The sequence below is a fragment of the Parasteatoda tepidariorum genome, chromosome 5 (genome assembly GCF_043381705.1).
Source record: "Parasteatoda tepidariorum isolate YZ-2023 chromosome 5, CAS_Ptep_4.0, whole genome shotgun sequence".
Taxonomy (NCBI): Eukaryota; Metazoa; Arthropoda; class Arachnida; order Araneae; family Theridiidae; genus Parasteatoda; species Parasteatoda tepidariorum.
In genome coordinates this window covers 89,438,447-89,450,234 of record NC_092208.1, presented here as the reverse complement: position 1 = coordinate 89,450,234, position 11,788 = coordinate 89,438,447, and the positions used below count along the sequence as shown (strand labels likewise).

Sequence of the window (11,788 nt, the reverse complement as noted above, 5' to 3'; positions counted from 1 at the left end):
TTTAACTTTAAACTTAATATATATATATATATATATATATATATAATATACATTGCAAATTTTTTGTTCTTACGTTTTTTTGCTAAAACTTTAAAAATATTCAATAAAACTAAACAAATTTTTTAGAGCATTTTTAAATTAATAATGAAATTTTTCATTAAAATTTCAGAAAAATTCGTTTATAACTATTCAAATATAAGCAATTAAAGTAGTTCCTTTATTCTGCTCATGCGCAGGAAAAATTAGATTTTTGTTTTCCTTCTTAATTTTGCAGTGAATCGTATTTGGCAACTAATAAAAAAAATCTGATTCGAATATCTAAAAAATTAAAAAAGTTACAAGCAATTTTCTAACTAGTCAAAATGATAAAGGGCTCTCCACATATTTCATTTTGTAATATTATACAAGGTTTCTTAAAAAAGACCCCGGCATTGTTGGGGATCCTCGCCAATAAAAGTTTTTTTTCCGATGTTTTCTTTCCTTATTAAATCATATTTTGGTGAATGAACATTTATTACAGGTATTATCATTTGTTACTTAATTCTGTCTTATGATACAAGATATTTGTCGAAAACTCCTTATCATTTTGAGATTTCTTTTGAAAGTACAAAAATTGCTTGAAACTTTCTAAATTTTTAAAATATTCAAATCGGACTTTTTTCACTGCTTGTTAATTCATTACAGAATTAAGAAATTTTTTTTCTCCGGGATGGGCTGTGTAAAATACTTTAATGACTCATATCATTTATCATACCCGTCATTTTAAGCGAACTTTTCTCAAATTATAAAGCAAAAATTTTGTAATTAAGTTTAAATTGCTCTAAAAATTATGTTTAATTTTATGGAATATTTTTTAAGTTATAGCAAAAAAAATTTTTTTTATAAAAATGCCCATATCTCCACAAATATTTAAGCTAGGCTTACGAAATTTTATGTAAATAAGTTGAAGAATATACATAAGTTTTATATATAAATATACAAACTCGTTTTGGTACATGTCCGAAATATATACTAGGTTTAGTTAAGTGCCACTTCCCGGTATGCATTTCTCCGGTATTCTGAACACTGATGTTTCTCCTAATCTATCCTAAAGCAGATATTAAAACATCGAATGAAATATAATAATATCAACGAATTAATTAATATCTAATTGGATATGTTACCGGCAAAATATGAAATCCGGCATTGTATAGAATGCCTAAAACTAGTCGTCAAAGTGAGAAATGATTTATATTTCACACATTGCCTGGGCATTCTATAGAATGCCAAATGAGAAACCGGCAAAGTATGAAATAAACGTCCTGATGAGGTTATTATGTAAATGATGTGCATGTTACTGTGAAAGACCGAAATCGGTGGTTGTTGACTTTCACCGGTGAATGCTAACAATCACATAGTCGCTTCGGTGAATGTCCGAAATATTTATTACATCCGATTTGATATTAATTTATTCGTGGATATAATTGCATTTATTCGATATTTTAATATTTACTGACGATAGATTAGAAGAAACATCAGTGTATGATATACCGGGCAAATGTATACCCGGAAGTGGCACTTAACTAGACCTAGCATATATTTCGGAATTTTACCAAAGGTCTAGTCATACTAGGTCTAGTTAAGTACCACCGCTCAGTATACATTTGCCCGGTATACCCTACACTGATGTTTTTTTAAGGTTCAGTGCCCCCGCCCGGTATACATTTGCCGGTTATACCCTACAGTGTAGGGTATGCAGGATGTTTGTAGGGCCTACACTGATGTTTTTTTAAGGTTAAGTGCCATTGCCCGGTATATATTTGCTCGGTATACCCTACACTGGTGTTTTTTTAGGGTTCAGTGCCACGGCCCGGTATACATTTGCCCGGTATACTCTACACTGATATTTTTATAAGGTTAAGTGCCATTGCTCGGTATATATTTGCCCGATACTCCAAACACTGATGTTTCTTCTAATCTGTCGTCAGTAAGTATTAAAATATCGAAAAAATGTAGTTATATCCACGAATAAATTAACATGAAATCGGATGTAATATATATTTCGGACATTCACCAAAGCGACTATGTAATTGTCAACATTCACCGGTGAAAGTCAACAACCACCGATTTCGGTTATTCACAGTAACATGCACATCATTTACATAATAACCTCATCATTACGTTTATTTCATACTTTGCCTAAATAGTATTTGTCATTCTGTAGAATGTCTAGGCATTACATACAATGCCTAGGGAAAGTATGTAATAATTCTCACATTTCAGACTTTGCCTAAAAACATCCGGCATTCTATACAATGCCGGCGTTTCATACTTTGTCGGTAACAGTTATAACAAATATTTCGGACATTCACCGAAACAGCTAGGTGATTGTTGACATTCACCGTTGAAAGTCGACATTCTCTTGATTTCGGTCATTTAAGGTAATATATACATAACAATGTAGAGTTTCAGTGTCATAGTGTGTGTGTGTGTCTATATTTTCCAAAATATAAGGGGTAGCCGCACTCTGGGAAATAGGTACAACATAGTTTGTTCAGGAGAACGATTTAAATTTTGGAGCTCTTAATGTTAGTTTTACTTTTTGTTTATTTCGCTATATCGCGAGAACTTTATAATATGCGAGAACATGCAAAAATATAAATTTTAGTAAATATTCATTGCTTTTTATTATTTTATTACACAATAGTAAAAAAATATTGAATTACAAGGTGTAAAATCTTTTATATTATTTTAAAGTGTGTAATTTTAGATAGTGAAATGCAAAATTGGAGCGAAATCGGTCGAATAGTTCCTGAGAAATCAAAGTTTTGATTTACGACTTACTTAACAGTTAAAAAACAGTAAATATTTACTAAATTTTACTATTTTTGCATGGAATTATCTTTAAATAAACGAATTCCATTATTGTGTGCTAACATTTTTCAATTCGTTTAAAAATTCTCGAGATGGAAAAATAAGCGAAAAATAAAATAGAGGGTTCCGAGAACTAGGACTTTTTTTTTAAACATGTAATGAATTTTGAAACCTTTTATTATATTTACACTCAATCAATAATACATTATTATTTATTTAATATTTCGATTGCTTGAGTTTGCATATATATGAATTTATTATTTCATATATATATATANAGATAGATAGATAGATAGATAGATAGATAGATAGATAGATAGATAGATAGATAGATGGATAGATTTAGTGAAGTCTCTTGAGCCTCACCCCGCATATTGCGATGAATTTTAATTGTTAGTCATAATGTTATAATAACAATAAAATTCGCTGCTTTAAAAAATGATGTCTGCATCGATCGAAGTGGGAAGTGGAAAAAAAGTAGAAAGAAAAATCTTTAACAGCGTGATACTTTTATCAATTAAAATCAGTTAGGAAATTAAAAAAGATTAATTTCTGCCTTTCGTAAATGATTCCACCCTTGTCACACCCCTTACCTTCCTATCACTTTTTGCCCTCGTATTCCAAATTCCGAGATCCCCCGCTCGCCCCCCGGTCCAAAGTGGTCCTCATTTGAGATAAATCTTGTCCACGCCCTTTCTTTTGCGCAACCCTTTCATTTCTTATATAAAAGCTCTCTTCGAAATTCAATCATTCACACTTCTTCTCTCACCAAGATGATCGCTCAAGTAAGTATTAAAAATCACTTCTTATAAAGCATCATGATTCATTCATACGCTATATGATGATGATAGGAAGAAAAAAAAATTCCTTATTGCACTTTAAAAATTTTAAAAAAAAAATAATTTAAGAACATAAGTTGTAAAAAATAATTAAAATAAATTCACACACAAAAAAACATTATTTTATAATATATGTGTAATAAATTAATTCATATTTAAAAACCTTTTTGGCTTTGATTTAATATGCACTAATGGGGAGAAAAACTTATTAATTTTGAAAAATTTGAATTTAAACTTAAAAATAAATTTTTTGACTCATATATTAGTTAAAAAAGTATTAAAATAAATAAATTTATTCATGCATTAGAACATTATTATATAATACATTCATATACAAAGACATCTATACAAATCTAACTATATATAAAAATCTAATGACGGTGTCACAGTTTTTCGTTGTGGACGGTGAATTTTTATTGGCCGGAAAATCAAATGGTACGATCCAATTATCCGACATTCATTTTAATGTCGGTTTTTGTTGTCCTCAGCATAAAATTGATATAAGTCATCATAAAGTTATTGTTTTCCTATAAATATTTTTGTATCCCTCATTTAAAGGTACTGTTATTATTACGTTTTTAATTTTGTTTGCTTTCTAAATTAAGAGTTTAAGAGGATTGTCATTATTATTATCAGAATAATGAAATTCTACGTTGCATTTTAAGATAAAGTTATTTAAATCGGTGTCTGATCTTATTAACCGTTTTACAATTATTCTTTTTCGGCGCGAATTACATTAACATAATATTATGAATGAGGGTTAAAGAGATTCGTTAAATGATTTAGAACTATCAGCTTCGTGCACACAAAGTGATGAATGCAAAAATTGTATTTAAAATATACATCCGTTCATTTTGTAAGCAAAAATATTAAATGACAGTTATGAACTCTCACCCAATTTTTCATAACACTATACTTTTAATTTTGAATGTTATTTCAAAAAATGATTGCTTAGAAAAATGATTTATGTTCATTAATAGATCTTAATAGTATCACAAGGGAAATATTTAACTTCATTATTTATAATTATTATAATTTTATTATTTGTATCGGTATTTGTCTTTCACCTTTGTGCATGATTTTACAGTGCTGTTCAGTATGTAGTGTACTATAAATGGGTATTCAGCGAGTCAATAGTAAAACGCAATGCATCGTTACCTGAAAACAAAATCATCCAAATAAAGTGAGAAAAAAATGAGATATTAAACCATTGCTTAAAGTTAATGGACATTTTCAGAACAAAAAGTAGAACTTTGAAAAAATTTTGAAATTTAAAATAAAATATACAATATTAACTTCCAAGTTAACATTTTATTATGTAGCCTCTTGACTTCTAATTGACCTTTGATACCAATGTTCTAAAGTGTTAAAATCAAAGTTTCCTGAAAGAGTAAACAATTAACACTGTAGAAAAATTTACACTGTAAATCTATAAAATTGCTATTTGTTAAATTTTATTGCGAAATAAAACACAATAAATAGTAAGGGAGGGGAAGGTTGACAGAGCTAAATTTTAAATAGTATTGCATTGCAAGTTACTGAATTTTAGTCATTTCAATGTTGATACCTACCTATATATCATTTAATAAACTTAATCTGTAATAAAATGCTGAATTAAAAATCAATCCATAAAAACCAATAAAGTTACCATGAGCATAGTAACACGGTGAGAAAAAAAAATCCAAATCAATTTATTTGGACAGGTTCAAATGAAGAAAAAGAAATGTTTATATAAACCTGAAAAGCGTAATTAGACCTTATCACACCACACACGCACAAAAAAAAAAGAAATAAAAAACATTGAAACAATAAATTTAAAAAAATTATACTAATATATAATAAAAATAAAGTTATGTCATATCAAGGAATAGTTTTCCTATAAGACATTTTTGTATCCCTAATTTGAAGATTCATTCTATTCTGTTAATATTAAGTTTTCGAATTTGATCGTTTTCTAAATGAAGAGTTTAAAACTAAAAGAGTTATTACAACATAATTTTACGATATTACCTAATGACGCTATATTTTAATACACATTCATTTTAATCGGTGTCTTCACTTATTAACCGTTTTACAATTTGTAGTATTCCTTTTTTTTCCCTTCTTTTTTTTTGTAAATTACTATTGTAATTATTGTAAATTACCTTGTAAATATGCTATTATAAATTACTGCTAATTATAAATTACTACAGAAATTTGTTAAATGATTTAATAATGAACGATCAGCTTCATGCTCAATGTGATGATGCTTACAAAATTGTATTTAATAAATCAGCCAGCTTGGTAAGCGAACATAATAAATGATAGTTGTGAATGCACCCAATTTGTTCAAACAATAAATCTTTCATTTTGAATTTTATTTAAAAAAAATAATTAGCAAAATTATTTTTGCTCTCTAATAGAATCTTAATCAGGACTCGAGGGAAGTATTCGCCACCTCGCCAAATGCGATAAAATCGTAAATTCAGCGAAACAAATCGCATCTTGGCGAAAATATTGGAGAGCAATTTTTTAAACCAGAAAAAAAAAATGGAGAGATTCCTTTCGAATCTGAAAATTACGTCAATATGATAGATTATTATAGATATTCATAAAATCAGTCTTTTTTTTTAAAAAGTGAACCGTTAAATTCCTAGGTTTCCAATTTTCGAAACAAAGAGAAGCAGGAGCTGTAAAGTTCGAACCAACGACAGATACTTAAACCCATAAAAAAGCAATTATGGTTTCATGTATCAAAGTGGTTATGTACATTTTAGGAGGCATAATCTCTATTGTATTTTGCAGGTTCTCGTAACACTCTTTATTGCTGGGCTCTCCACTGCCCAGTACGGACACGGAGGAGGTTATGGACCAGATGGAGTTCGAAACCGATATTTCATTTTAGGCCATGGTCGACCTATTACAACCTCAATAGGGCACGGCATCTATGGTCCATCCGCAGGAGGGTCTGCCTACCGATCAGCACCCGCACCTCCCAGACCCGCTTCCTACGCACCAGCTGCTCCTAGTCATGGTGCTGCATATGGATCCGGACGACATGAATTATCCGGAGGACCCAGTTATGGCTCCCACTCTGCCGGATCTTCTTACGAGGCTCCTTCCTCCTCCTATGGTCACTCTGCTCCAGCTTATGCACCTCTCGCTCCCTCCTATGGACATTCAGTTCCTTCTTATGCACCAGCCACTTCCTCTTACGGACATTCAGCTCCTTCTTATGCACCAGCCACTTCCTCTTACGGACATTCAGCTCCTCAGTCAGCACACCGATCCTATTCAGCTCCCAGTCATGGATATGCACCCAGTGGTCATTACAACAGTCATGATGACCTTGTAAGTACATTTAATAGTTTGCTTTATTTGAAATATCCATAAATCAATCCTAGAGATCATTACGAGACAAAAAATTGAGAAAATTTCCAGGGAATTGTAATTTCAAGGAACTTCCTTTTATTTAGTTAGGTTCTTTCTCCATCAGGTGTAATTTTTTGCAAATAGAAATATATTAATTTATTCATCGACTTGCAGAAGTCCCGAAGTTAGAAAAAATGAATCATTCGTTTCAATTTTGAATTCGATAATAAATTAACAGTTTACATTATTATGGATTTACATTTGCTCGTAAACAGCTCCGAAGAATTCAATCCACATTTTAAATTATATTACAGTAGAAATATAAACTAATTTAAAAAATAAAATTGATTATAAATTGAAATTGCTATGAGGAAGATAAAAAAGCGCTATATATTTTTTAAAAATAATACTGATGTGCCAGAAAAGAGATTCAGTATTGCATGTTTTAGAAGCTTAAAAATTTTCTTCGTCGAAACTCTTGGTTTATTGTCAGATATTTTTCTTTACTTTCTTTGTCTTTGCAACTCTATATGCTTAGCATATTATACTACTATATGGATTCACGTTTGTGAGAACGGAAGTTCGAATCCAGCCGGTCGAAGACTCCCTGTGTAGTAATCGGTGACTGGTGCACGTTAAATCTATCGGGTCACAATGTCCTCCATGTTCCTATAGCAAATCAATACCTCTGTGGGTACTGAATTGGAGATGGATCGTTCTCTGGTTCAGATCAAAATTACGATCTGTGGACGAATGAATGGATGTGTGCATGGGCCCACCCTATAAACGGGTGTGACATATGGGTGTGGTTGAAGTCGAATTCTTGGCCAAAGATGGCGCCACTGAAAAAAAGCACAATCGCACCCTTTCTGCCTTAACGGCCGACGACAACAACAACCATAGATGCTACTATAGACTGATATTATTTTTAAAAAATTTCAAAAACTTGGAAGGCAAATCAGCATAATTTCTGCTAGCATTAGTTGTGCATTGTAAATAGAATATTTCAATTTTTCAGGCTAGGCCGACACCCTATGATTTTGGATATGATGTTCACTCTGACCACGGTGACCAACTCACCAGACAAGAGACTGGTGATGGTCATGGAAATGTGAAGGGAAGTTACGGTTACAGGGATGCTTATGGACTTTTCCGTCATGTGGACTACGTAGCCGACCACGCAGGCTTCAGAGCTAATGTCAGAACCAACGAACCAGGAACTGCACCACAGGACCCAGCTGATGTTCACCTTCAGGTGGAACATTCTCGTCCATATTAGGTTAACTTATTACCCATCAATTTTATTTAGGTAACTATATTCATTATTTTTCCAGTGTCTTTAATGCGATTTAGTAATATGTCCAAATATGATAGAAATGTCCAAACTGGCGTCACTTGAACACCACACTTGGCTTTGAATCGGGCATCAATAGTATGCCCTGATGGGTTGTTGAGACGTGTTTACGTTAGCATCTGCTCTTTCCATTCTATTTCGATTAAGCCAAGCCCGTCAAGTATCAATTCTTCTAAGTGACACATTCTATTTTCTTACACAAAGATACTTTCCCAAAGATTTATATTATTCATATTTATTAACACAAAGACAGACATGAAGCCAAGTAGAACATAGATAAGCTAATTTTGCATCGAAATTTCCAGGTATACAAAATAAAAATTTGTCACGGTTACAGTAAAATACATAAACAAATAATAAATCTAAGTTAAGTAAAAAGCGTAAATTCGATGTGCGATACGGCCCTGTATTTAATTAATTCCACGTTAATAAACATTCTAATTTATGAGGAGAAACTTAGCTCAACACACCATTTTGCTTATAAACAATCAGTTGGTGTCATAGGGTATTGGTATTGTGATCTTCTTGTACCCGATTGACAACAAAAGTGAACGAATAAAATGAATTAGCAACTAGAAGACGCAAGCAAACAACTGATCTGGTTCAGCGTCACAGTTTAGAGAATTTTTTTCGTCACAGTTTTTTTTTAAATTTCATCAACCTGAATATATTCTAACTTTATTTTTGTCAATACTCAGTTTCTCGGTGACTTTTATTACTGAAAAATTTTTTACAAACAGAGTGAAAAGTTTCTACGGTTTTATTTATTTACTTGCTTTGTTTAACGTTTTATTTATTTATTTTTTATTGTAAAAGTTTATATAAAACCTCGTATACGTAATTTCCATTGGATATATACATCTACAGAAGAGGTCCATAAATTTGAAACTTTACATTGCTTTAACGTGGGCAGTCAGCATAATAATGATAGTTTCTGAATTATCTATTAATAGTTTCACGATGTATGGTGATGAAGTCACCAAATTCGTTTTTTGAAAGGTACATGAAACCATGATACTTTGATTTTAAAGCATGTCTCTACAATTTTAAATTATAGAAACTCAGCAGGAATTAAAGAAATAGAGTTGAAGTTATCTAATTGAGTCATGGAAAAATTATGGTACATTATGAATGTCACATTATTAATGATACTATGTGTACAGTTAATCGTTCTTTTAGTGAGTTGAACTTTCGACTCAGATTAAAATAAGTCTAATATTATGAAGCCGCACCGGAATAAAGGAAATAAAAAGTGAAAATAATAGAAAGGTAGAGACTGTATATTAGGCGTCATGAATGTATAGGATGCTGATACTAGGGTACTTATCCGTTTCGGAGGGTGGCTTAAAATCTATTATCACAGTAACTATTAAATGCATCCTAGTATAATAGGTTCTCATTATATCACAGTACTTATAACGGTAAAACTAGAAGTTATTACCACATTTAATTAAGCATTACTGGCGTCATTGATAGTTTGGCGACTTTTTACAGCATTCGAAATAACTACCGATATCATTTCGTTCGCCAAAAATGATTATAAAAATATTTATGTCGTTAATAATAAGGCTATACTCTTAACTACCAAGAGGGGCATGTTTCATGATAAACATTACTTGCCTGTGTGAATACTGACCGGCTAAACCTGCCAACTGCATCAGACACTAGATTTCGCGTGCTGGCAGTTAATGTGTTAACGAAAATAAGTCATTTCAAATAAGTTTTTTTTTTTTATAACCGTCGTTGAACTGCTGACTCAATTTTGAGTTTACGGCTACCAATATTCAACTCCGTAGCCTTGTCATTTCGAACCCAATCCAGAAGACAAGGGAACTCCTGAATCAAGTATTGGGAGAAATTTGCCTTCGCAGAGGACTTTTTCAATGTAACCAACCATTTGAGTTACATGGGGAGGAAAAGCACGAAAACCTCCACCGGTTAGAATGACGGCAAGGGAACTCTAACCCACGACTGAAGATATTTTACGTCAGCACTGTACCAGGTGTGGAATTCGAATCAGCCAACGATCGCTGGGATTCGAACCGGTTCACCTCATTGAGAGGCGAGTGCTCTATCCCCTAAGTCAACACAGCTCACGAATAAGGAAGCTAACAGTTTCACATTGGTATTGGTTATGAGATTCATTTCATCAATTATACCCCATCAGAAATGGTTTTATTCTTTTACGGAGCAGCAGACAACCTCAGACTTTTAGTCGGAGGAGTTCTCTTGGTAGCTAGACCTTACTATCACCCCTCTCATTTCGTATAAACAGTTTCGACTCAACCTTAGCTAGTTTTGACTCACCCTGCTGCTTAGAAGAAATGAATCCTTGATTTATTTATTTATTTTTATTTCAGGTATGTTTTTGTTTGAATGGGTTCTTCAATAACGTCAACTGCTACTACTTTGCATGGAAGAAACTGTTGCTCAACTCATTGCACGGCTGCTCTTTATTTTTTATGTTTTGTCTAAACTTCATTTGTTGTACAAAGATGTATAAATACTGTTATTATCTTTTAATTGGCTGGAGTTATTCATTCAAAAAGTCTCTCTCACTTTTTATCTAGCATGATTAACTACCACGATGTTAGAAACATGTTGAACCATGATATTGTTCAAATTTACCAACACCTTAAAAAGCTTTTAGCTTTAATAATTATTTCATTCAAGTCGAACCACAGTATCGCCTACTTTAAATTGATCACGTGATACTAAGCACACCGGACAGAAAATTAGTCACCCTTAGAGAAATCATGAAAAAGATCATTTAATAACGTGTAACACCGCCTTTAGATTTGATGACCGCCTGAATTCGGTTAGGAAGTGAGCCCACAAGGTTTTGCAAGTACGTCGAATCCAGTTGAAGTTTGATCGCGCAAATTCACCAAATTGTAAGAATGCTGATTTTGGCGTTTTACCCGTTGTTCCAACATGTCCCACACATTTTCAATGGGGTTCAAGTCAGGTGATTTTGCTGGCCAACCGAGATGTAATTGAGTGTCTGAGTGTTCATAAAACCAGTCAATATACTTTCAGCCCCATGAACTTTGCTGTTGTCATCTTGAAAAATAGGGGTATCGACAACACACTTTGCATGAAGAGGGTGACTGAAAGGCAACTGCTAATTGTCCAGAACTTTCAAATAAACATGTTGGATCATGTTAGTGGCCCCCTCAGTGAGGGAGCCCAATCCATAATAAGAAAAACACCCCCAAGTCATGACAGACCCACCTCCGGCTTGAACCTATTCTTGCACACAGTCAGGATGAAATGCTTCATCTGGTCTGCGTTGCACTTGCAGACGTGCGTCTTTTGAATAAATGCAAAAACGTGATTCGTCAGACCATATTACATTCCGCCACTCAGCAACTGCCCATTTTCGGTGACT

The 11,788-nt window shown here is 32.6% G+C and overlaps 1 protein-coding gene across 1 annotated transcript; it reads left to right on the top strand.

The window, feature by feature from the left end:
• The first annotated feature begins 3,507 nt into the window (after positions 1 to 3,507).
• Positions 3,508 to 10,920, top strand: LOC107456317 (uncharacterized). Its single transcript, XM_016074160.2, has 4 exons — positions 3,508 to 3,638; positions 6,477 to 7,022; positions 8,062 to 8,352; positions 10,758 to 10,920. Exons 1-3 carry the CDS (start codon positions 3,627 to 3,629, stop codon positions 8,320 to 8,322), a joined length of 819 nt encoding a protein of 272 aa, XP_015929646.1. The 5' UTR covers positions 3,508 to 3,626; the 3' UTR covers positions 8,323 to 8,352; positions 10,758 to 10,920.
• The last annotated feature ends 868 nt before the right edge of the window (positions 10,921 to 11,788 follow it).